General features: G+C 39.0%; 1 protein-coding gene across 2 annotated transcripts; it reads right to left on the minus strand.

Annotated features, from left to right (window-relative positions):
- Positions 1 to 3,532: 3,532 nt before the first annotated feature.
- On the minus strand, positions 3,533 to 27,873 carry LOC114470836 (C-terminal-binding protein 1). 2 transcript variants are annotated; one of them, XM_028459168.1, is made up of 11 exons: positions 27,653 to 27,873; positions 18,264 to 18,418; positions 14,648 to 14,792; positions 13,325 to 13,428; positions 11,786 to 11,888; positions 10,467 to 10,591; positions 9,810 to 9,899; positions 7,864 to 7,994; positions 6,933 to 7,054; positions 6,715 to 6,829; positions 3,533 to 5,806 (listed from the first exon to the last, which is right to left on the minus strand). In XM_028459168.1, exons 1-11 carry the CDS (start codon positions 27,690 to 27,692, stop codon positions 5,611 to 5,613), a joined length of 1,326 nt encoding a protein of 441 aa, XP_028314969.1. In that variant the 5' UTR covers positions 27,693 to 27,873; the 3' UTR covers positions 3,533 to 5,610. The 2 variants fall into 2 exon arrangements, with proteins under 2 accessions (XP_028314969.1, XP_028314967.1); XM_028459166.1 differs by having other exon boundaries at positions 6,933 to 7,060; positions 27,653 to 27,872.
- Positions 27,874 to 27,994: the final 121 nt, after the last annotated feature.

A 27,994-nucleotide genomic window follows, 5' to 3' on the forward strand; every position in this document is an offset into this window, starting at 1 on the left:
CAACTGATGGCTCCTTCCAACGCTGCTGCTTTGGTGCACATTGGTTCCCTGCGGCTCTCTCACTCCGATATTAGGCCCGCTGCACGCTCCTTGCCGCAAGGCTGGTGCGTTGACTTCAGCATACCTTGCTGTCTTCTTGGTCCCACTGCCCTCGGCGCCTACGGGCCCGTGCGCACGTTGGTCCTTCTGGGCTCTCACGAAAGTGTGTTGGCCGGTTCCAACTCCAGATACTGCAGTATTCAAGCTTCGGACACCAGTGAAAAGCTGCTGTCTCGAAAACCAACAATGTCCTCGACGGTCTAGTATATGTTGGCCTGCATCCCTGCTAGCACCTGTGCTAGCTGTATTGTGGTAGCGCAAGCTAAGCCACCTGCTCTCCTGACTGCGTCACACGGTGATGGAAGCTCTCACCGAGGGAGAGGGATGCTCTGGGGCTCGCCTCTGTCCACGTGGGGGTTAAATCTCCACTAAAGACAGGCACATAGTCTCCTCCAACTGCCTGGGTCTGGAACATGCCCAGATGGCAGTCGAAACTTGCGGACGAACCCCCTTGTGACGTAGACTCCGCTATCACGAGGGGGCTACATCGTTGTCCGGTTGAGCCACCTCAAGTTGCACGGGCGGTCTCCGAAAGGGGGCGCCGTCATGCCACATTTGGGCTCTCCGGTCAATTACGGTCTGCCTTCGGGAGAGGGCACCATCGCTCCGTGTATGGCTCCTCTCTTGTTGGGGAGTGGTGGTTAAGGACGCTGGGCTTGTAATCAGAGGGTTCCTGGTTCAAACCTCACCTAGGCCATCACTGTGGAATGTTGAGCAAGTCCCTTAACCCCGAACTGCTCCCCAGGCAAGCATAATTTATTCTCAGGCCCACGGAGAGTCGGCCCGTGTACTACAGGAGGAGGTTTCCTCCCTGCTGCGCAGGGGAGCGGTCTCAGTGGTCCCTCCCACTTGGTCTCGGGAGGGGTTCTACTCCAGATACTTTCTGGTCCCCAAACAAAGGGTGTCCGAGATTTGTCGCATTCTGGAAATACACCTTCAGGAAGCTCACGCATTCCTCCCTACTGCGTCAGATGCGACTGGGCGATTGTTTCCCGTCTGTCGACCTCAAAGATGCGTATTTTCACGTTACAATATATCCCCCTCACAGAAAGAACCCACGGTTTTCTTTCCGGGAGGTGCATTACGAATACTGCGTTCTCCCGTTTGGCCTCTTTTTGAGCCCGAGGGTGTTTGTGCGCTGCACGGATGCTGAGGAAGCGGAGCATTCGCCTGGCTAAATACCTGGACAATTGGCTGCTTTTGGCACAATCAGAGATGGAGGCCAGGGCACACACACACATGGCCATCCTTGTAATCCACCTTGGTTGCCTTCACATGAGGAATTTCCAACTGTGGGTGGCCTCACATGGGCTTGATGCTTTGCGTCATGACGCACGGAGGGTCTTGGTTACGCCAGATTGCGGCACAGATCTTCGCCACTGGCGTGCCTCGCCCTTCCTGATGGAGGAGGTGCTTATAGGCATCGTTACATCTAGGAAGGTGATCTCCACGGACGCCAGCCTGACAGGCTGGGGTGGGATATACGATGGCAGGTCTGTGAGGGGTCGCTGGGATGCGATCCTCCAGCGCTCTGACATAAATTACTTGGAAGTGTCAGTGGTGTTCCTCTCGCTGATCCACTTCCTTCTGTTTCTCAGGGGACATCATGTCCTGGTGAGAACGGACAACACCACGGCAGTGGCATACGTGTGTTGCTGTCACTGGCATGCAAACTGATCCTGTGAAGTGTTGGGCGTCTCCTCTTGCTGAGAGTGACACACGTCCCGGGGATCGTGAACGTGGGTGCCGACCTGTTATCCAGGGGCGCGCCATATACGGGGAATGGATGCTGCACCCGGGAGTGGTGCGGCAGCAGTGGGCCCGTTACGGACGGGCCAAGGTGGACCTATTTGCAGGGGAAGAAAACGTGCAATGAGCAATGTTCTTGCCGCTGATCCCCCCCACCCTGTCCAGGGTGAGGGAGTGTGGACACACACTGATTCTGGTGGCTCCACTTTGGCCAGCCATACAATGGCTGGTGGAGATTTACCAGCTGCTGTGTAAGGCTGAACGATTAATCGCATTTGCAATATTCTCACGATATCATAAAATGCAAAAAGGCTACTGTTTTTTTTTTTTCTTTAACTAACAAGCTACATCCTGGCGCTTAGTGGAGGTGTGCGTCTGAACTGCTCTTGTTAACTAAGTCTGGGCCTCATCGTTCTTTTTTGTTCTATTTTTTTCAATAGCTCTATTGGAGTATTTATTTGTGTGGTCCATTTATTTTATTGGACTTTGTATCTGTTCATGGTGAAGAAGTGGGGGTAGGACTTTACTAGCCTAGCATCTTACGATCTCTTGTGGAACGAGTCAAATGTGTATTACAGTGAGTATATTGAAATTGGCTTTTTTTATTTTGTAAAGATTTATGTTTTTTTTTCATTTGTTTATTCATTTTCATCTATTTTTAATGAATTAAAAGGATCAAAATGGGAGATGGCGTTACATTGTTTGGTTACCTTAAAAAAGTTGAGTGTACTGCAACATTGCACAGGAAGATGCATTTATAATTAGGAAGGTTATTTACATAACTGTAGTAATTAAGTCCAAATTGTTGAAATATAATATATTGTAATTAATTTATTGGCTGATCTCTTTTTTTCTTTTAGTTTTTTGTGTTTACTGGCTGACATTTGGCTTTAAGCTTGGATTGTCACTGCTACTTATTTTCAGGTCATATTGAATATGAATATGCTCCTCTGAAGACTCTTCCGGTTTTAAAACACTACACATGTAATAGTCATCATTTTTTTTTAAATATTACTACGTACTTTTTACCGTTATAGTCATCATGTCATTTGTGGCATCTGGCCTTCATTCGATTATAACATACTGTTGCAGTTGTGCTAGTGACATCTAGTGGAAGAACTGAGAAGCTTCATGTTCAGGAAAGATCACAAAACTATTATATCAATGGCGAAAAATCCTCTTTCTAAATGTCTCAAAAGAAGAGTGATTGTGATTGAAGGTGTAAAGTAAATAATCATAGCCCAATGTTTAAACCCAAAATATTCCTTTTACATTAGATCCCGTATAAGAGTTCACTGTTGGATAACTTGATAATCTTAAAATTCACCTTTGTATTCTAATCGATCTGTTTGTCTGTCCATCTACTTGACACTATCTATCTGTCCATCTCTATAATATCAAACATCGAAGTTTCTTAAAATGTCCATTACTTATACAAACACTCTCAGGATCATGAAAAATTCAGGCTTCCTTTCATTGTCTTTTGTTTGGACAACCCTAAGCTGGTTAACCTCCCAGTCTGCAGAATGAGTGAAAACACCAAACACCGACGAGGTCCTTTAACCTCGTATTCAGTGACAGAGCTCGACTCGACGGTTAATGCAGAAGAGGAACGTGCTGAAGGTTTTTGATGACAATGAAATGTCAGAAGTCAAACCTGGAATCCAAAAAGCTGATTAAGGTATCACCTTTCCACAGTTTATTTCTTTTTAAAATAATTCATACAAATGCATACAGTCACAAACATATCTTTGTCAGTTTTGACTAAAAATAAGGATATTTACCATAGAATATATAATATGTATACTGTATATTGCTACGCCTACTACTTTACCATGACGGGGAACAGGGTAGGCTACAGCGGACCAAGCATCACAACCAGGGATGGAAATTGCAAAAATGTTTACAAATACCAGTGAATCTTTTTGAACCCGCGTACCTTGGGAAAATACATTTCTTCCTCCTTATTTCCTCTACTTGCCACAGAACCGTCCCCGCTCAATACCATTTGATTTGAACCAGTGATTCCCATCCCTAGTTGCTGTGCCTACTTCTTTACCATGAAGAAGAACAGTTAGGCAACAGTAAACTGTTTTTACTACTCAGCTTCTGGTAGAAGGGGATCCAGAAAACATTTACCCTCAGTTGCCCTGACCATTAAATAATTTGGAATATACTGACACAGACGTAACAAAATCGTCCATGAGTTTACAACGTGGAAATGAGACCAGTTTGAGTGTCATTTACTGGCAGATTTTGCAGGAATTCAAGTTACAGATCACACTCTTGCATTGAGTATTTGGCCATTACCCCCTTTTCCCAGTGCTGTTTTTTTTTTTTTTTTGACACAGATACAACCAAGTCACATTGACACAGGCAAGCAGAACACCATATATACACAGACACAGACGCCACACAGGGTGGCTAAACGGTATACTCGGAGAGGCGTCATTTTTAAATGTTAAAGGGATACCATACCAGCCAAAGAAAAGTCATTTCATTGCACATACAAGTAAGAAATGTTGTTTAATGCTGTAGCTTTTTTGTTTTTTGCATCTAGTTTCATCAAATCCCATCTTCAACCTCTCAACGAGCAAAACTAAAAACTGATCTGATCTAACTTAAACCACGTTATTTACCCAGTAAACATTAAGCATTGGTTTTCTCAGTTTTGTTGGATGTATGATTTAAATCTACAGTGCTTTGCTTGAAAAGTACCAATTTTAACCAACACATACAATCAGTGCAATGACTGTGTTCAAAGGAAGAACTGACTCTTTAGACACACAAAGGCAGCAAAGTGAAATCTTTTTGTTTTCTTGTTTGTTTTTTGTTTTTGCCCGTTCTTGCCACAAACTCTCAGTGCATCGACTCGAAAATGTATAAATAAATGTAGTATCAAGGAGAAAAAAGAAAAGAATACCATTTAACCACCCTTCACGGGCTTTCCACCAACAACCCGTTCCAATTTAGGTTTAACATTTGTACAAGTCCCATGAGCAATAGTCACATGCCCCCTCAACCAAACTGACAAAAGCAAACATTAGATCAACTTCAGCTCTTTTAAAGTGATTTTCCTCTAATGTGGCATGACACAACAAGGCAAGCAGGTAGAAAAACAGAAGCACTAAGTGGCATAAAGAAAGATTTAAAAAAATAAAATGTAAAAAACAATAACAACAATAATAATAATAATAATAATAGTATACCAACTGCAGAAATGTAACTTCCTGAGATGGTGTGCAAAAAGCTGCCTGTCTTGAGGGGATGGGGTCGTTTGCTAATTTGGGGACAGATGTTAAAAGAAAACATTTGGCCATTTAAGGCGTTCACCTTTGTTATTCTTTTAGACTGAAATATGAATATCCATATGTTCTCATTGTACACAGACAAGTTACATTCATTTCATAACCTACTGACTTTGTTTGTACACCAAACTAAGGAAATGACACAGAAAGGAGAGAAAGATGTGACACTCGTCCCTCAGCAGGGCTTGATTTAGGATAATTTCATTCCAAATAAACATAAAGGAAATTAAAGTAGAATTTGTTTTCGTTGTTATTGAAGCATCCAACAGGTCATCTTCGTCATCCACTTTGTCTTTTTTTTTTGTTCTTTGGGGTCAACCAACATTGCACAACCAACCAGATCGTGTAATGAACATGTATTATAACTTGACCAATCACCAGGACACTGGTTGCCATGCCAACCCTTTACCAGTCTCCTGACCAACACGGGAACTGCGGTGACGCTCGCCTCCGACTACAGTTGGTCATTTGAATGCTGCTCTCTGGGGCTTTCTGGGGGCTTCACTGTGTTCTGTCCGGGTGAAGGAGCGTGAGGGGGGTGGGTGGCGACCGGTGGGAGAGTGTGCGTGATCGGCACCGCGTTAGGCACAATGCCTTCGACGGGCGGTGGGAGGCCCCCGGCGGGCATATTCACCAATCCGAGAGGATACCTGAAAGAGAGAACAAAAGGGAAATAATGACTGCACAGTATGTCACTGCCTCACTAAATTTCAAATCGTACATTGAAACACTTTCTGACTATAAGAAACTCTGTGCATGAGCATCATCTAGTGTTGGGGTTCTCACATACAGGGTTGAAACACAAAAGTGGGTCACCGGCCTGTTTTTAATGACTAACGTTGGCATCGACCAGAGGGGAAAAAAACAGAAAACCATTTTGTACTTTTAATTTGAAGGGGGTTTATTTAATACAGTAAGTGACAAAAAAAATGTGGACCAAATTTATCAGAATAAATTATAAACAATCCTGAATTGTTCATTTTTAAATAATTTCATCTTAAAAGGAATTGTTTTGTTGCCTACCTACCTCATGTTTCTATAATACATTTTGAGTGGATTAGAAATCAGCTAGTATTTCATTTTCTTGGCATAATCACCAAAGATTAATTTTGGTTTTATCATGCTTCAAATGTTACATTTCATCTTGGTTTCAACCTGCGTCTTTTCTTTTTTCAATTAGAAGTTCTTGGTTTGGCTTCTTCCCACTGTAGCTGATACAATGTTTTTTATAAAAAAATGTATATTTTGATAAGCGCAACGAGATGACTGTTCCATCCAGCCATTTTCTGACCCGCTTGTTCCTTTTTCCAGGGTCGTGGGGGTCTGCTAGTGCCTATCTCCAGCTCTTATTGTTGTAAATGGTGCTATATACTGTAAATGAAGTTGAATTGAAATAAATTATTAACAGGCAATGGTGATACTGAAGCTAGACCAATAGAAAGCCCAATATTTTAGTGTATGTCTGTGTTCCTCTGTGACAGTAGCTGGTGAGATGTTAATGTTTGAATAGTATGAACAGTTTTATTACTAATGTTATGGGTCTGGTGTTAGTTTTTACCTGTAGGCCCCATTGATCTCTGGGTGAACAGTAGCTTGGTCAACTCCTGTCCAGTGGTTGTTGTGGGTGAGGAACTCTTTATTTACGCAGTTCTTCAAACTGTCTGGGATACGACCTGGAAAACGGAGGGATTGAGAAAAAGTAAAGCTCTATTGTAATAGTTTTGTATGTGTGCACACACGCGTGTGTGTATGTGTGTGCGTGTGTGTGTGCACTACCTGTCACCGCCCTTCGAATCTCCCTGGCTGCTTCCTCTCTCATCTCCAGCGATGCCTGTTCGCTGTACCATGCGGCGTGTGGCGTGCAGATCAGATTGGGAGCATCTTTGAGCGGACCCTGGCTGAAACTGACACATACAGACACTTAGTCTGAGCTCAAACAGAAAATCACTCATTTTTCTTCTAGACCTGCTTCATTCTGTACTTGTTTTTTTCTTTGGTTTTGTTCAGGCTTATAGTCTCTACACCACATGTGTAAAACTCAAGGCTCAGCTTTAGAGAATCCAATTATTTGCTCCATAGTATTCATCCTAAAGGTGTAAATCCTTGTTTTAATCAGAATAAAAATGGATTAAAAGTGACAGAAAATGGTGGAAAAGGTGGTGAAATGGGATTTCAAAAACCACAGAAATTGATTAAAAGTTGCAAATTAGAGTGGCCAAAAACGGACAGAAAAAGTGGTAAAAAAGCTTCAATATTTGAACTAATAGTTTAAACTGGCAAATAATGGGCATGACAAATCCTGCATGTGGTTAAATTGGCCAAAAAAAGAATGAAATATGGTGAAAAGAGGTAAAAGTGACAATAATGGGGCAGCATATGTGACATTAGATGGCAAAGGTGGTGGAAAGAGTTTATAAGTGCAGAAAATGTCTTGAAAGTGGAAAAAATGTGCAGAAAAGGCATTGAAATTTAAGTGAGAAATGGCAAAGATGGAGCAAACATGGCAAGAAAAAGTGATGAAAATAGGTTAAAATATGGCAAGTTTGGTGTAGTTGCCAAAAAATGGGCTCAAATTATAAAAAAAAAAAATTCTTTGTTTCTTGAAGGCATCTTGCGACCCCCTCCCAGTGTCTTGCAACCCAAAATAGGGTCCTGACCCCAAGATTGAGAACCCCTGCTTTAAACAATATTTATCTGAGAGAATCACCTGAACGGCTCGGTCTCGTGGACGTCCAGCGCAGCGCCACGTATCCTTCCCTCTTTCAGAGCCTGAGCCAAAGCCTTTTCATCCACCAGACCCCCCCTCGCTGTGTTCACCAGGAACGCCCCCTGACGCATCTTTAGCACAGAGACAGGCTTTTTACTGCAAGACAAAGCTGAGCGCTGAATCAACAGATAAAGATTAGGAATTCAACGTACGTTCAACTGTCTATTAGGAATTCATCAAAAGTAAAAAAGAAAATCAACTTTTCTCTTCAAAGGGAATTCCATGAGAAATCCTACAGTAATAACATTCATTGGATTTTATTGACCCATATACGTAGCAGGGGAGAGTCTCTGTTTTCTCTCGTTCCTCCAGCAAAGTCAGAATTATTTAGGAGCCGTAATCCTTTCCATTACATTTTACTTAATATGTGTACATTATAACAGTGGTTCCCAAACTTTTTGTGCCCAAGGCTCATCAAAGAACAAGTAAAAATCTGAAGACACACCTATTGTGCAAAATAGCCTTTATAACTCATGTACAATATCTGTAAATGTGCATAATTATTTACTAACGCCAAATAAAATGTGACAAAGACAACTATATTACTCGTGAAATATTTATTAACAAAATATATTTAAAAAAAGGTATAGAGTTTGCCTCTGCATTATCAAATGAGTGCATACAAAATAGCAAATTTAAAAAAAATTATTATTTTTGTGTAGTTGTATATTGCAATAATTAGGGCCCTTTAACATTTGTTTTATTTTTTCCCAAATTCTGTGTTTTCAACATTCATTTTTAAAAATTCAGGGTTTTTTTTTAGAAATATTAATCAATTATTTCCGAAAATATTAGTTTTTAAAACTTGTATGTTTTAATAAATAAAACACCCATAATTAAACAAAAATGTATGTCAAAAATAAAGTGCATACAATACATTTAAAAGGTAGATATAAGTTGTAATGACATGGATTATTCTGACTGCACCTTTTTAATTATTTATGTCATATAAAGATGTATGAGAACAGCATTAATGTCACCCAGTTGCAAATTCCCCTCAGGGATCAATGGTGTACTGAATCTGATCAGGTTTATTAAGTTTTGATCAACTTAATTATTATAATTAACCTAAATTAAATGATTCTGATGACATCATTCCAGACTATAATGATTAAACAAAAACAAATGGACACAAGGATGCATCAGTTATTTCATCACTCGGGGCCAGGATATTTTACAGTATCAGAAGCTATCATTAACCTACGATGTTTAAGACTCTATAATCCCTGGCACTGATGGTCTCGTCCACCACAACAAACAACTTTTCCCACAGATCTTCTGTAGCACAGATTAGACGTTGTTTAAACAGTCTGAGCAAGTGAAGCTGCGCTAAACTAGAAACGGATAGAGTTTTTCAGACACAGCAAAGTTAAGCGGGCACTGGTCGGCTCTGATTTAGGAGTCAGTGATGATCTGTGTAGTTTTTGTGGCACTTTAGATGGTGTTTCAGGTGGTTTAGGCAGTGTTTAATGCAGCCAAGATGGGAGGGGGGAGGAATCCCCGGAAACATTTCCCCATAAGAAAAACATTCCTTGCCTCACGGTGATGGCCTTTCATGCCGATTCTGTTCATTTCCGCTTTCAACAGTGGATTCCATTGTCATTGGTCGATTCCGTGATTCCGTCCGCGATTCTGTTAATGTGAATTTTATTGGGCCCTAAATAATAATGTATGGTTGTCACAAAATCTCACGCACACCCGGACTTGCCTCACGGCACACAGCTTGGGAACCACTGCATTATAACATGCAGAGTCCCATTATTATGTATATTTGTGGAGTGCTGCTGAGGTGGCAGCCTTTTTAATATTTATGACTATGGGATGTAGTTGTCAGCAGAGGAATGAATTACTGAAGTCAGTGAGTGTGTGTGCATGTCCCTCTTTACCTGTTTGATGGTGAAGTCGTTGATCAGGTGGTGGTTGTGCTCATTCAGGCTGCAGTGCAGAGAGACGCAGTCAGAGTGGAAGAGAAGATCCTACACACAAAGAGAGATGATGCACATGAAATCCCAACCTCTTCCCTTCATCCTTTTTCATACCTTCTTAAATAACAAGGGACAGTCCATTCATCATGTCAGAGTAGAACTTTTAATGCTGGTGCTTCAAATGATCTGGGCATCGGTCAACTTCTTTCTTTCGTCACCTCGCACAGATGACTAGATTTATTGACATATTCAATAACCCTGATACATGTCGTAATCAATAACCCTGATACCTGATGTTTCTCTATCTGACTCTTTAGTTCAGCGCACCCCCCCCCCCCCCCCCCCCCTGCCTCAACTCTTTACCATTTGCTTGTCATGTGATAACCAGCAGCATGACTTCCTTGGTCTTTGTTCTCTTCTGGTTCCTGTTCCAACAATCACTGTCTTCACCTCTCATCGACTCCTTTTTACGATGTTGTGTTTTCCAATTCTAGTTCCCCCAATAATGTTTCAACACAAACATTCAGGTGTACAGAATCTGACAATCACAACAGTCTGGCCAATGAAAAATAGATGTATTTTCTTTGCACAACATGAGTGTACAAGCGTTGTTCGTACCTGAAGCGTTGAGACCCTTTGTAATCCTAACGATCTTTCTACACCATCAGCCAAATACGGGTCATAGAAGATCACGTTGAAGCCAAAGGCCCTTGCTCGTAGAGCCACAGCTTGACCAACTCGACCTGAAAACACATCAATAAAATTAATTCATGGACTCACTCATCAATAACCAACACAGGTACATTATGACTTCAATCACTTAATTCTATCTCATGTCGAAAATAATCAGTTTCAAAGATGAGTTTTTGGTTGATGATGTGTTAGTTTGTTTTTTTTGTTTGTTTTTAAAGGTAAACATCACAAAAAAAATAAAAATGTAAATATTATGAAAACTATAGATTATACAGTATTATATGTTTTTTCTAAGAAATTGGTGACAAAATAAATAAATTAATAATATATAAAAAAAATTAAATTCTGTGACGATATTTTTAATATGTAGATAATTTTCATCACATTTAAGACAGCATGTGGTTTGTAATTGTCAACAATATTTTTACATGTAAAAAATAAATGTAATATATCTAAATCTGATAGTCATTTCAAAATATTTTATTTTATACATAAGTCTTAAATGTGTAACCCATATCTCGATACGCTGTTATTTCAAAACTGAAATAACAACCTAAATAATATTTTGTAAGGGTGGCGAAAAAAAAATCAATTAATCGATTCCTACATTTCCAAAAATCTATTATATAGTTTTCAAATTGTAATAAAATCCATATGATTCCTGCTAATTTGTATGTTTAAATTACAATATAACAATATTGAAGTTGCTGTGAGGAGGAGAGTAAAATAATTCAGCAGCTGTTGTTTACTGGAAGGTCAATAATCAAAAATCTAATTGATAATCGTTAATAATCGAAAATCGATACTTCAGTATTTGAATAAAATCAGGAACATGGGCTGATTAACCACCCCTAGTATTTTGTTAAAAACTGGATACTTTCAGGAATTTAGACAAAAACATGAAAGGACAACATAAAGAAAATGGTGAGCTACATCTGGAGCTACAGGAGGGCCAGTCCATCAACAGCCTACTGCTGCCTGTGACTTTAATGTTGACATCTGAGGGACTGCAGATGAAAACGTATTTTATCATTTTTTAATCATTTCTGGCAGATTTTTACTCTGTAGATAACCAACACACATCAACCTCAGTTAGCTGAGTGACAGTCAAACTATTCCCAAAGTGTCAAACAGAAATAACAAAATGGAGCATTTTATAGGTTGCTTCACTCTTGGCCTGATTGACATTAATAAGTTGTGACCAGTAGAATAAACCATTATGTGCTGTGAATCTGTGACATTACCCAAACCGATGAGGCCCAAGGTCTCTCCTCTAATCCTCGCCGCTCCCGACGCCACCTCTCGAATCTGCTCCACGCTTTGGACCCGTGTGCCCTCACGCATCGCCTGGCGTAAACAAAAAATGTAAAATACAATATGGCCAGTGAACAAACAAAAGGCTTTGACTTGATCAAATACGCTCTAGAATTTTGCTGAGCAACTGATTTCGTAGAGGCGATTATGATTTCCTGCATCTTAACGATTTTGAGGGTTCTTGCTGGCGATTAGTGGTGCCCCGATTCGATATTGATATCGGATATCGGTCTGATATCAGAAAGAAAACAAATATCGGATTTTATCGGACTGCATCTAAAATCACAGATTTAAGCTCTCCGATAAAATTTTCCGCTCCCACACTTCTATCCATATGTGACTGTGGTTCACACACCAACAAAGTAACCTACTGTTGCTGACTATTGCTTTCTGTTTGAGTAACTACAAAATAAGTAATAAAAGTATGTATGATTCGTGCTGATATCGTATCTGATCAATATCGGTATCGGACGATATGCAAGGCTGCAATATCGGTATCATATCGGTATCATATCAGAAGTGAAAAAGTTGTATGGGACATCCCTACTGGCGATGGATAGTGCCTAATAGCTTACATCCAAATACCACACTGTGAGAGACTAGTGGGGGTCTGGACTCCTGCTCCACAACATTTTGGATGTGGTAGATAGGTTTAGGGCTAAGATTCTGGAGATGGCAATACCTACATTCCTTAAAAACTGTCCTGATTTTTGGCCTTCACAGTGAACCTGCAACCAGCCCAGAGTGCGGCAGTAATAACATAAAGTTCTGATCTAGTAGCATTTTGGCATTTACAAAGAAATCAGTGGACATTTCCCACTTGGAGATTAAGAATAAACAATTTTGTCTCCCTCAAGAAATTTGGGTATTTTAAAAGCTATTTGGTGCGTTCTAGGGCAGTGTTTCTCAACTAGGGGTACCTGTACCCCTAGGGGTCCTTTAACACCTTGCAGGGGGTACTTGTAAATATTTATGAATCCCAGACAGTGCTGAACAAATATTTAAGCAAATATATTTACCAATTTTCATTATGAAATGCACACAAGTTATTTTCTTAGTTTTACTAGTAAATACTAGTTGCATCAGCTTAAATATGATTAATATTTATCCGTAAAAAGTCATAAAATGTTAGAAGGCTGCACAGCTTTGTTTGCCATGTTTTGTTTCTACAAAAAATAATGAATCAATGAGTCTAATTTCCTCCTTCATATACAGACCAACGGAAGTCCAACATTGTTGATACAGTGGTTAATGCTTTGCAATATTTCATTTTCAACTTTTTATTTTTTTTGAGTGAGAAATTTGGAGTGCAACGTGAGACCGTGTGAAATCAACCAATTGCGTGACTCTTACGTCGGACGTTTGAGGGTTAGTAACTATGCAAAGGAAATTCGTCCAACAGGTCACAGTGATTTAATAGCGTGTTATTAAAATCCACTTATTTTCTATGGTTCTGTTGCCCTACACACCTGGTGCAGCCAGGTGGTCCGTCGGTACAACGTGAGGATGTGACACATGGTTGAGTCAGCCGTCTCCTCCACAGAAGCAGCTGGCATATTACACACAGCGATGCCTGTTGGAACAGAGAGAAAACAGTGAATTAGTGAAAAGCATTGGAAAGAACAACGGACACAACTTCTCCACAGAGCTGTGATAATTACAAACACACAAGTCCTCTTTAGGTTTTTTGCTTTTTTCTTTTTATTTTCCTAAATCCCTAACAGTCATTTCAAACCTCTGGACAATGTTTTCTATCTGCTAGTAGGTCAGACACTGGAGGGAGTTTTGAATAACTTGTAACTAGTCCTTATATTAGATTTAGAAGAGACTTTTAGTGCATTAAAGAGAAAATTAGCTGTAAGGGTTGATCAATTTGATTTTGTTTGGTTGGTAAAATGTGTTTTGTTTTGTGGGTCATTCCATGTCATTTCACAAATGGCCCACGTACTTCGGTCTCAAAAAAATCAGAAATATTTACCAATTGTTCCGTGATTATTCAATAGGCACACTGTACATTTTTAGTTTGATCAGATGAACACTTTTTGAGATATGGATAATTTAGTGAGGGGGGGGTATGTACCGATGTTCATGCAACCTTATTTTTCTTCCATTTTCAGCTTCCAATATCTCAGGAACTTCATCATATAAGAAACTGACATTTGGTATAGTAATACAGCTCCACCTACTCTCTCAGAATATACAAAAACATCTGCTATACATCCTATCTGGTGGATATGCCAGCCCCTGAAAATTGGAAAAAGGTTTGTTGGGGTTTGGGCCTTCAGTTAACAACATTGCATCTCAGCTCCCTGTAATTTGATCATCTTTGAGCTATGTACATAGACTGTTCACATCACTAATGATTAGTCACAAATATAGCAATATAGCAGATCTTTTTGATTATTCTGATAGAGTAGGTGGAGCTGTATTACTATACCAAATTTCAGTTTCCTATAGATATTGGAAGCTGAAAATGGAAGAGAAATAAGGATGCAGGAAAATCGACACATACTCACTAAATTGTCCATATCTCAAAAAGTAATGTAATATTCAATTACATATATTCAATAGGCACATTGTCATGTACAGTGTGCCAATTGAATAATCACGAAACAATTGGTAAAAATTTCAGATATATTCTTAGACCGATGTGCGTGGGATGTCCTGAAAATGTGTTGAAATGAAATGGAATGACCCTTGTTTGTTTTAGCTTTTAAATGTTTGTATGTGGCAAACTATTAGTTCAGTTATGCTTATCGTGTCTATGGATGACCATGTGTGTGTGTTCGTACCAAGTTCTCCAGCAGATTTAATGTCAATGTTGTCATATCCGCTGCCGATGCGTACAATGATTCTAAGCGCTTTAAACTTTTCTAGGTCTTCCCTCATCAGAGTGATGGTGTGATACATCAGCGCTCCCACGGCCTCGTTCAGGACCTGAAACACACACATACATACACACAGTTAGTGGACACACAGTGTGAGCTGTTAACCTAGTCTGTTTCAGCACTTAATCATAGTTCATTTACTGTATTTATTGACCACATCCTTGCAGAATGTTTTCTATATTCAGGATTAAGGGTGTGCATTGCATGAATCTGATGATACGATACGATTCACGATTTGCATGTCACAATACAAAATATCACAATACTAAATAATACGATATACAGTACATAGCGACAAATTTCACCTTTACAAGTCATTTTTTAAACTTGTGGAAACAAGTAAATGTTAACTAACTGTAATTCAAGTACCATTATCAAAAACAAGTAGTGTTTATCAAACTGTCAGATAAAAATTTTCAAAAAAAGTTCAGCTTTTGCTTCTACAACAGATTCTGATTCTTTTAAGTTCCTAAATTATTAAAATAAAAAAGTAACCACATACATCTATAAAAATGCCCAGTATGTTTTATGAAAATAAAGTGCAATTTGATGTGGTTCACTGACACCTAGTGACCGGGCGTTTACATGCTATGCATATGTTTACCAAATTAAATAGATTTTTTGTGAAAAAACATAATAAAAAAATTGATTTGGACATTTTATGGATCAATACCATAATCGCACAGTGAACTATTGCAATATATTGCTGAATCAATTGTTTCTTACACCTTTATTTGGAATACATTTAGTTAATATTCCCTTACAGTTGCACACTAGGAATTCAAAGCGACGTCTCTTATCAGCAAAGCTTCCTGTTAGCAAAGACAGGTAATTTAGATACTGCAGTGTGGATCAGCCACCGGCCTTTAATTGATTTTTAGTTTATCGTTTGATCTTTAACGTTATCAGCGCTTCGCTTTATAAATGTGAAGAGATGAAAATGACATGCAGTTCAACTACAGCAAGGGAGACCTTTTAATTACACAATGATAATGACACTGGTGCTGAATAGAAAGCCAGTGAGAGAACCATCTGTTTCTCCCACACTGTGGCCTACTGAGCGACTTTCTGGCACACACACACATCATCTACGCAACCCTGCCAGACACACAAACCCATTTACAGAGCATGGTGGCTGCAACCTGACCCACATTTGAATTTTCCATTTTCTTATGTCGTCTTTTAATCCCATTTTTCACCTTTCACAAACTCATTTCCCTTTATATTGATAAAAGAATGAACATTTAAGACTTCTTACTGTGGGAAATTAAATCCGGAAAAGTGAAAAGCTCCTTTGGTGTCCCTTTGAGTTTTGAATTCTGCTTTTCTTTTTTTAATCTGAGATTCATTGGCCAATGGTTAAAAAAAAAGCTGAAAACTGTCTCTCATCACAGATCAGTCAGCATTGAGAACAAATTACTGTCAGGGCAAAATTGTTAGTTATGTTTATTAACATATTTATTCATAGACCTTATTCTTTTTAAGGCTTTAAGTTGAGACTTTTCATTTCTGCTGTCTCATGTTTTCTGCTCTCTTCTCGAGGTCAGCTTCCCAAAACACATCTTATCCCTCAGACACAGAGGCATGACACACTCACATGCCTATACACACTCACATAGTCACACATACACACCCAATACACATCCATTCATACACACAAACACCATACACGCACACACCTCCAACACTCACGACAATCAGGAGATACCAGAGAACTGGTTGTTTTGACCCAAAGAAGAAACTGTCTCTTTTCACCCTCTTCTTTCACCTCCACCCTGTCCTCTTTATCTCCTGGGGGGAGGAGGGAGGGGGACTGAGGGGGAATATACGTGATGAGTTAGAACTGTGCCACTCTTTTTGTTGTTGTATGTGTATACTCGTTGTTGTGTACACTTGTCTATGTCTTCGTCTTAGTTGTTGTTATTGTGTTGTTTTTTCCAATATACAGGTCGCTGGCTGTATATTCAAAGGAGACGAATCAAATCCAACTAAAGAAAAGGGATACTTTAAATTATTCATTTAAGACTTAATGTTTTCCTCTCTTTCTGTTTCTGAGTGTTTCCGAACAGAAAATGCCACCGCCTTTTCGACTCCGATCCTGCCTCCTTCAGCCGTCATGCCCGGTCACTGCTTCTTATGATGAAGGATGAGAATTAAAGGGAAGTATTGTCCATAACTATAACTGGGAAGCAAAGGGGAAATAGATTGAAATAGACACGTGACAGTATGACATATTGTGGATGTTCTAACATAATATCTATTCCAGAGACTTCCAATCCAACTGCGAAAGTGGGGACAGATCTTCAAATTTCCAAAGGGAGCGTACAGTTGACCCTGGCTTTGACCTTTATGGCTGAGGAGGAGGAGGTCGAGGAGGCTGGAGGGCACAAAAGCAGGCGGACACAAGAGAGAGGAAAACGGAGACACATCCAAAATGATCAGATAAGTGATTTTCCAATGATATTTATCATATGGTTTTAAGAATCCAAATGCATTCTTATGTAAAAAAAAAAAAAAAGGGAAGGGAGAGGGCCAACGTCCCTCTGATTTTTGATTTATATTTTATCATGGGAAAATCATTTACCTCAAAACCCTCCAACCATTTTCTTCTTGTTCCACCAGCACTTAGCGTGCAAGACCATAAAACACCTTCACTGGGTTTAGACACTTTTAAGAGTAAAATTAAGTGTTCTCAACATTGGGTTGGTGGCCCAATCTGGGTCGCCTGAGATTTAAAAAGGGTCCTCCTGAAATTCTTGATAACTGATTGATATAAGAGATAGTTTAATGTTAAGTAACATTACTTAATGACTATAGGAACTGTTGAAGCTGTACTTAATACTATTCATGATAATTATGATTATTGATAGGATCAATACACTTTTTTTAAATTGCATTTATGTATTTGTTTTAATTAATCAATCAGACTTTAAAGATATTAGACTTAATTCAACAGTTTGAAACACAAGTTGTTCTACTTAGTAAAAACAGTGACAATTGCAGAAATCATCCTTTTCTACTTCCTGTTTACTGTAGACTCTGCATAGTTTCCTGTTTGATAACAGAAGTGGCGGTTAATGAGCTAACAGCTGCACCATGTGTATTATATTTTGATGTAACTAAGGTTATGTTCCCATAAATGCTGCTAGCAATAAAAAGCTGATACCCCTTGAGTTGTGGTTACAAGAACACAACAAAGTGAAAGTTCTAGCTCTCGTTTCTCAAAGGAACTTTTTTTTCTTTGAATCTTCTTTTGTTTTTTTAAGAGGTTATAGTTTTTCTCTGACTAGAGTTTGTCCCACCTATCATGGATGCAAGTTTTCTTTGAGATTTGGGCAAATTTCAGAATAAAGTCACCGCGTAGCGAAATACTATTTTCCTGAAAAATTCTGGAACATTGCTTGGGAAGCTGGATATCCTGCACAAAAGATCATCCAAGCTCTTCCTAGTCAGTGGTCGTAATAATATGGCTGATTGTTTTATTTTTAGATGGTAATTTTAACAGGTTTTCTTGCGTTACCTTCTCATGAATCTCCTGTGTGGACTGAGCATCACAGAATGCCACCGTTGCTACATCTTTGAGGATGGGCATCTCTACGGTGCAGTCTCGCCCATCTAACAGCGCCACTAGGGGGCGTGGGTGCATGGGTCCGTTCATGATGGGTGGCCGGATGCCTGCAACAATAAAAGAGAATTTTAAAAAATGGTCAAACGAGCAAAAGAGTAGATTAAATATTTAGCATTATTTCTACAAAATGTGGCCATTGTGTAAGGTTTTACCATCAGTAAGTAATTAATAAGTTGCTGTGGCATTAAGTATGAGTGAGTGTTAACCTTTATCCCCACAAAGCCTGAACCAAAGAGAGCTTTTATGAAATCTGTGTGGGGATGTCATAAGAAAGAGAGTGTTATAAAAGAAAACAAAACAGCGTTAATTTTGCTGACAGTTTTTGTCATAACTTTTGTTTGCTACATTATTTTAAGTGGCAATAACTAGACTGTGGCTGTGTTCGAAAGGGCATACATACAGTACGCACTATGCACTACACACTCAATGACTATATACTGTCTACTTAATACTAAGTATAGTTAGGAGGATTGGGATGATGACCGTTCCCACTGAAGTATACTTCCAAGTTTCCCAAGATGCATTTCGAACCTACAACAACGAAAACCTGAAGCACACATCTTGTAAACATCTCGTTAATTCGCCACCTGTGAAAGTTCTGAAAGCATTTTAAGAAAGAAAGTGACCAAGTAGAATATCAACATGTGGTCATTTGATCCATAAAACTTGCAGAAACACAATTCATGCTGACATTTTGGGATACCTGTCATTGTGCTACTGATTACACTTCCTGTTAACTTCAAAACAAGAGCCCTATTTACAAAAGGGTTAAAACTAATGGAAGACTAGAAGAGATGCTTTTATTAAGAAAAAAGGATTTTTGCCTTTTAGCTTGAAGCTGGTCCCAGGACGATTTTACGTTCTGCTCGCAATGCATTATGGGGCAGTTGAGTATGACTAGTGTGCCCACCGTGCATACTTCAAAAATGTCCCGATATAGTATAAATTTGGGTATTTCTCGCATACTCAATCTTTCCATAGTATCTCATGTGAACACACTACATACTCATTCTGACATCAGACTTAGTATGAGTAATACGTTAGTATGCGATTTTGAACACAGTGGATGTCATAAGAAAGAGAAATCCGAACTCTCTTCCAACCTTTTTCTTTCAAACGCCTTGTCTTTTCTTCAAATTATGCCATTACCCTGAGCACACCGCAGGGTCTGATGGGACTATAAACGGTATTTGACAAGAGCAGGTATGTCAATCATAACAATCACAGCAGGAGGCTTTTGTTCAGCCTTGTGTTAACCTGCTTTTCTACACAGGTGCCTATTCACTCAAATTAAAGGCTTTGTAAAGCAGACACAGCTGTGTTTGATGAGCCTTTTTTAATTTGTGAGATTGTGTAAATGAGTCACTTTCTTTGCAATTATCCTGCCTCCCTCTTTGTAAATTGATCGATCAGTTCTTGTGTTCAATTCATGACTTGAATTTTCTGACCTTGAGTGATATATATATATATATACATATATATAAAAAAAAAATCTGCAATACAAATTCAAGAGAAATGTTAATATTATTGTGATTTTCTGACATGTGAAGTGTTGCTTATCCAGAGCCAGAAAACGTCTCACAGATGGTCCACGTCACTCATTTCAGTGCAGGCTGCAATCTCAAATAAACAACCACCTCTGTCATTTCACTCAAAACATTCATCCAGCTGGGAGCACAGTTGAACGCCTGCAAATGAGAGCTGGTCACTGAGTTCGTTGAACTAAACGCTTGAATCTGTAGACCAGTCACAATAAGCACATCTCAAGAATCTAAACAACAAATACTTTGGCAAATCATCTATCAAAGGAACTTTAAAAAACCAAAGAAAAACAGTGATTTTTTCTTTAATCTACTGCATGTCTTTAGGGAGACCAACAGGAGTAATCCACATTAACATTTTACCATCATGTCTCATCTCAATCAGTTTTAAGTCATTTTTCTTCTAATAGGTATTCAAGCTTTAAAACACATTTCTGTAAAAGGTAAATAAGAATTTGTACAGTACTGTATGTATTGAAGAAAAAAAAACAAATCTTTGTAACAAGAGGAACCCTCTTTGTGGTTTTACATCACTTATCCTCCACTGTTTGGTGACAGAAACATTACAATTCTGCGTGTAGTAGCAATAGATTTGGGATACATTTCATCACCGAGTACAGGGATGTCAAACTCAGGGACAAATATGGATTAGTTTGATCTCAAGTGGAATGCGGATTTTAGGCAGGAAAAAAGAGCAATATTGACATTTTTAATCCAAAATTAAATTTTTCATGTTTAACTGATTAATACAGTAATATCCAAGCAATAAATGACAGATACTGTATATGTGCTGGCTCTCTTTCTTCAAAATCATTTAATTTTCTGACCAATTTTTGCATAAATTAGGTTAATTTTTGGGAATTCTTTGAAATAAATGTAATTAAAAACTGGATCTTTCTTTCAACGATTAGATTGCGATTAACATTGAGTGCAGTCGTGTGGTAAAAACTGCGAGCCCCTGCAGAAACTGTGAAGTTTCATTGAATTTGAAGAAACTGAGATATCTATATCTGAATTATTTGGTCAGTTTTCTCTGTGATTATTTACTTTCTCCTGCGGGCCGATGTTGATGCTCTAAAGGGCCGTGTTTGCCCCGCAGGCCTTGAGTTTGACACACGTGACCGAGCATTTAGAGAGATGTGGGTCAATCTGTGGTGCTATTCTGGTTTAGGGTCTGACTACTTCAGCTATAGCTTACCAATGGCATTAATACGGTAAATGGATGTTAGAAGGTCTCCTTGGATTCTATTTGAGGCTTTGCTCTAAAAGAAATGATCCAGTAAGTTTTCCTCAACAAATAGAACAAAATTAATATATTCCTTTAATTTGCTTATCATTTTTACTCTCAGCAGTTTTTTTCTGTGACTGTTGCCATTTTAATGATTTTCAGAGTCATATTTCAGTAAGGAGCAGGAATAGGGATACATTACAAATATTTTCTATTCAGAAACACCTCTTTGTTCTGCTTTAAATAAATAGGAACTCTTAAAATTACATTTTTCCATTATTAATTATGCTTTTTAGAGCAGAGAAACTTCTACTGTCCTCATGTATTTATAATTTCAATGTAAGGAGAAAAATATGATCTATCTACTGCTGCTTTAACACATGTTGAGTTATACACACTGTAATCAGTCACTGTGTGGGCAGATCCACTGCTGCTGCTGATTCATTCATTTTTTTATGATCATTGTAAGGTCAGAAAAAAGCCAATCGTAAATCGTACGTTCAAGGTGCTGGCTGTCATTTCAGCACATTAGTTACCCTTTAAGAGATTCTTTAGTGACCAGGAAATGAACATGGGTTAATTGGCTCTGTATTAATATTCAGACACTTCCTGCTTAAACCTGTTAAGTTTATGAAGCTCCGTCTTTTACATTTTGAATGAAAAGAGTGAATGATGAAGAAATTTTATCTCGTAGTGGGTGCAAAAAAAAGAAGTGAAAGCCAGAGGTTGGAATTTTACTTTGAGGAAAACGTTTGCTGATCTAAAGATGGACGTGACAGAAAACAGCTTCAATAACAAGCTGAAAAAAGAAAAAAAAAACACTCCATGGAAGATGTTCTAAAGCATTACTGTGTAAATAAACCTGATTTTTTTTTAAACAAATCAAGGACTAAGGAATACTTCCTTGATGAAACATCTTATCTGCCTGGTCAGATTGCAGTTTGAAACCAGATCAAATGAGGAGTCTAATGACGCGCTAAGAGGTGGAATTCAAATCCCGCACACAGTGAAGTTTATAGGCTAGTAAAAACATAAATAAAAAAAAAAACAGCTGTCAGTTATAGGATTTGCCTCATGGCCATTGCACTTTTACATCAATACTAAAATCTATGTTGCATAGCAGACTATTTGAAATCCATCATGACAGAGAAACACCCTGCACTCACGACAACTAACTGTTTTGACACAAATGTTTGAAATGCCAAACATTTTTTCTTCATATCAGTGTTTTGGTAAATCTTAGAGAAGAAATAGCTTTCATTCTAGCAGCAGACGTGTCCTTGGGATGACTAGCACTGACTCAAACTCAATTCTTAGATTCTGAGTGATCCATGATGAGTTACAGTAAATCCTCAAATCCAAACTATCACTTTATTCAGTGCCATTACTTTCTTTTTTTTCTCCAGCTGATTCAATTATTTGCTTTGACAAGAATTTAATATTTATCCTTACTTGTCCCTCTCTCTCTGAAACCCTCTCTCCAACATCACATTAAATAATACCCCACATTCTCTCTCACTCTTTCAACCCCCTCCCACCATGCCAGAATTGCTCCCGGGTTGAATGGCTGCTACAAGCTTTCACAGTCCAAACAGGCCTCTTGACTTGACAGCCAGCGGGGCAACAGCTTTCACTTTGCTCCTTTTTTCCATTGTCTTGCCTTTCTTTACTACAAACTTTGATTCATCATTTTCTAACTGTTTTTGTAAGACACATACAGTAGATTAGGGTTACCATATTTCCATCTCCAAAAAAAGAGGACAGTTGGGCCAAACTTGGCATACTCAAAGTACTCAGGGTTTATTGAATCCACTTTGTGATGGCAAAATACAATAGTAGATAAATAACTTCTTATTGTCCATAATGTTTAAAAAGCATAAAAAATGATGTATGGTGCACACGTTAAGAGTAGCTACAGAAAAGCAGAACAACTTATTTTACCCTTAACTTCCTACATTGTAGATTTCTCCCAGTGCCTCCTTCTTTTTTAAAGCCCTCTCTGAATCTCCATGGAGGTTTTACCATCCTGGAGGGTTTTCCTAGTAGAACATTTTCATGAAATCCATCAGTATTCTCTTTCAATCCATCTTGGACTTTAGTCTTTCTCTTCTCTCTGCTGCGTGTCTCGTCAAAACAAAACGGCATCTTTATTTATTCTGTCACGTGTGCAAAAAAATCACCAAAATTATATGATACTGACTTCAAATAGCAACTTCTTAGCTTTCAGAAACTGGTGAATTTCTCAGATAGAGCAAATAATAGCAGAGTTATGTTAAAATGAACATGTTCGAGAGATGCGTTGAGGGTCCTTGGGAAACCCGGATATTTTCATGAGTTTTTAAAATCTGGCCGGACATTCCAGACAAGATGTGAAAAGAGGAATTGTTCGGGTAAAACCGGATGTATGGTCACCCCACCATTGGTTATTGAGCTATTTCCTCCTCTTTTCCCCCTTCTTTATGAACTCTTTTTGCCTGAACTGAAATTGAACCCCAGCAGACACGTTTCAGCTGTAGTATTTGCATTTTTCTCTGTGTTTGGAGAGAATCTGTCAATGCCACATCAGACTTCCTGACCAGAAACCAAATCCTGCCGTGACATGTAATGGCTTTGAAAGCCCCTATATATCCATTTATTTTCACCTCCTTACTGTTGATCTCACCTTCATCTATACTCTTGGCTTATTTTGACATCTCCATCTCTCATTTCAGTCTTGCTTCCTCAGGCTTTTTCCTTCTCATTTTTTAACCCTAAAGTAGGGAAAGAAAGATTCCAGCTAATCTGATTCCATACAGTATTTTATCCTTTCTGTTTTTTGTCTTCTTCTAACACACATCCTCTTTGGGGATTGAGAGCTTTTTGTCTTGATTTCTTATTATCTATTGTGTTTGAAGGTGAGACATTGAATGTATCATGATTGCTTCACATGAAGAGCGACATTCCTTTGTTACATTGTGTTGCTCTGTCTTAACAGGGGTTACTGCTAAATTTTACCCATGACTAACTTAGAATAAAATACACTGAAATAGTCTTGGTCTTGTCATCGTTCCTCGGAGCTATTCAATTAAAAGGTCTGGGAAGAAGGTTGAGAAAAAACCCTTACACTGTCTCACATTTATAGAAAACACTACTGCACGCACAGCTCACATGTCCATGTCTAAAATTCAATGATGCATATGAGTGCGTAAGAGAAAGGAACATCATGCAGGATTCCTGTTTATACAAGGTCTCCATGTCTGCAGGCACAGCGTCAGCAAACCAGTTCAGGTTTGTCAGCTTTTTTTGTTTCTATTATAAACGACGCCAGGAGAAAAGCAGACAAGGTGATGTGGAAACACTTTACAGCAGCTTTGTTATCACCAACAGATTGTTGTTACATTTCATCAGGAGGCTGTTTTTAGCTCAGTGTGTGTTTGGTGAAATCTGGTTTGGACGGAATGTGAAAATCTGCTGTGCAGTACACGGAAACATTACATGTCCTTCAAGACTTAATATTAATACCTTGTTAACCACATGAAACAGTGCTCTAAATAAATACTGCAATGCTAATCTGTTTTCTGAAAAACTTTTCTTTCAGATATTACTCGGTGAAAGCGTAAAAATTAGTAGGTTCTCGGTCGAGATCTGCAGACGTCCAAGTTTAGCGTGACGCTTCAGATTAGCTCAATAACAGTGCACAGTCAGGGAGCTTCATAAAATGTATTAGCATGGTTGAACAACAGTTTCAGAGCCTTGTAGTAAAGTGCAATGCAAAGCACTTGATGCAGTTATTTACAGAATACTGCTCTTTGACTCCAGAGTAGAGGAGACATGTTTAAAATGACTATTTACCCTCCTCTGCCCTGCCATCCTAAGGTTGAGCTGAGGTTGAGGTTTGGCTGTTGCCAGGAAGTCAACAATTATCCTACTTACTGCATTTTGCCAAGTGTAACATTGTTTGAAGGAAAGATGAAACTGGCCTACGATTTTCTGTGATCACAGAAAACGAATAAAAAAACAGAATTCACGTTCTGAAATGGAAAAATCAATGTGACACAAAAGGGACAATATTACGAATTTACACACTATTTTTTCACTGGAAATTGGGTGACTGGAGCTCTGTTTGAAATTGCATACTAACATACTACCGGTACTCATGCTGTGTTTGACGTGAAAATTAGTGGAGTGAGTTCACATTGGATAGTATGGTGTCATAGGTAGGCCGTTTCATTTAAGCGGTTGGAGGAACAGAGTAGAGCTAAGGCCACGTTTCCAGGTGCAGACCAAAGTGTATTTATTAATGACTTCCAAGTAGAAAAGTATTTACAAAGAAATAGGCAAAAACAAGGTTAAAACATGTGCAGCGCTCCAAACATAGCTCACATCATGCAGCACTCTTCCCCAACAATGCAGCTGAGCAGCTTTTATAGGCCGACAGATGATTAAGTCCCAGCCTATTCTGCAGCACAGGAAAGTTCTTAAAAACAACTATTTTATTCTTCCGCACTATACATTACAAATCTAACAATGTAAAAACATTTCATTACCTCTACCAAATATATATGTTTTATTAAGTTAACAATATCTATATTAAAACAAACATCTAATTTAGCATAACATTTAAATCAAACACCCATCCTGCTCCTCACACAATGGTCCCTCCTGGAACCTTCTTAAGGTGCTCCGGCTTTCTGGGGAATCTTTTAGCCGGAACACCTGGGACCAGACCAGAGATACAAAGTAAGTTCATTTGTCAGACAATTATACATTTTATATTTAGTTTCACTCATACTTTACTCTCTGTTGCAGGTCCACAACCATGGGAAAAGACAATCAATAAACATCTGTTTCACAAAGATAATATGCAATGCGTCTTTTTTAAACAAGTAATGGACTTGCTTCATTACATATGGAAATATTGAATATTAGAAAAATACCTGGATGTATACAATAAAGACATTTTTTGAAATTTGCACAGTGGGCACACTAGTCATACTCAACCGCCCATGATGCATTGCGAGTGGAACATAAAATCGTCCTGGGACCGGCTTCAAGCTAAAAGGCATACGTCCCCTTTTCAAAATAAAAGCATTTCTTCTTAACTTTTATTAGTTTTTAAGGTTTTTGTTAACCGGAAGTTTACCACTAAAACATAAGTAAATATCATTTGTATGAGGAAAAAAATTAGGTTTCAACTTGCAGTGTGAACGTAGTAATTTATCATTAGTATGAGCATTCCAAGTTAAACATTTGAGTGACTTGCAGTGTAACATCACTAACAAGTGATTCTGGGTTTCTTGAACCGAACATGTCACTACATGTGCCACTTCCTTCCATTCATCCTTTGACAAATTAAAGCGTTGGCACGAAACTGTCCCGATGGGAAACTGCCTGGAGCTGTTAACCACGATCACATGGTTTGCCTCAAACTATACGCTGTACCGGTAGCTGGTCCTTCAGATGGTTTCATCAAATGAGTACTTTAAAGCAGTCGCTGCATTTCAACATTGTGTGATGAATGTCACTGATTTGCACCATTCTAATCAAATGAGTTGTGCCTTTTTACACATCAGTCAGTGTCCATCAATCACCGGGAACACCATACGGACCCATCAGCATCTCCTCTGTGCGTGTACGCCATAACAAACCTGATGCTACATCATCGTCACACTAACTGACATGAGATTTGTGCACTTGCATCAATTCCCAATTTCTCACTCCAGTGACCTTTTGCAGCTTTTCACACAGATATGCTCATCTCTGGAGCTCCAACTTGAATCATTGATCCCACCAAGAGATGTACTGTATAGCTTGCAGCCTGTTGATGACATCACGTATTATAATCACCGGTGAATTGGAAGGGGAAAAAAACCCTCACAGTATCACATTCATAGGATTGTAATTCCATTTTTAGGTGATTCATTTATTCCTCTTCAAGCCCTCCTTCCACCTTCTCACTCTTCTATACCTTCTTCCAGACTCTTATCTGGCTCATGTCATGTCATGTGGTGCATCCATCACCAGCCTCGCGTGAACACATTTTGAATATGTGTCAGGTGAGTTTTCATGTGTGGCACGCGCGCGCGTGCGTGTGTGTGTGTTTTAGTGCAATGTGCTGCTAAGTGAGAACAATCCATAAAAAGAAGCACAATGAAAGGGAAAAATGCGTCATGTTGTCCTTGCTGGCCTCTCGAAGGAGAGGGAGATCTATTTCTGTTTCTACAAATGGAGGTGTTCAAGTAGCATTCACCAGCAGAGATTTTCCTCTTCACACACACACACTTACACATAAGCACGCACACTTCAGCAAAAAGGCAAATGTGTGACGAAAGGCTGAGTGATGAAAAATATAATAGAGTGAGACAGAATTATGAAAAGAAGGAGACAGGGAAAAAAAGAGGAAGAGAGGGAAAAGGGGGGGAGGGGAGGGAGGGAAGGCAGAATATTGCACACTGAGTTAACAAATATTGGTGTGCACACACACACAGACATAAATAGGCACCCAGATCCCACATGAAAGCTGACTTGTTTACCTAGAGGCATGCCTTTGTTGAGCAGATGTGAGCTTCCCATGGTGTGTGTCCACAGCGTCCACAACACAGACCTACAGTCTTCACATGAACAGAAATCCACTCAGCATATGGCGGCTGTGGCCAGCTACCTCGCTTCCCTTAGTCCTTCACCCAGCCCCTTAGTGACAAGCATACACATGTGCTCCCCCTCTTCTCTCTCTCTTTATGTGTGTATTCCACCCCTCCCTCCCTCCTTCCCTACCTGCCTCATTCTCTCCCTACTCCCTCCTACCCTTTCCTTCTCTCACTTTCAAATTTACAAATTCTCTCACTATAGTCACACAGAAAGAATTCAAGAATGGT

Source organism: Gouania willdenowi, chromosome 10 (assembly GCF_900634775.1).
Source record: "Gouania willdenowi chromosome 10, fGouWil2.1, whole genome shotgun sequence".
In the NCBI taxonomy this organism is placed as follows: domain Eukaryota; kingdom Metazoa; phylum Chordata; class Actinopteri; order Blenniiformes; family Gobiesocidae; genus Gouania; species Gouania willdenowi.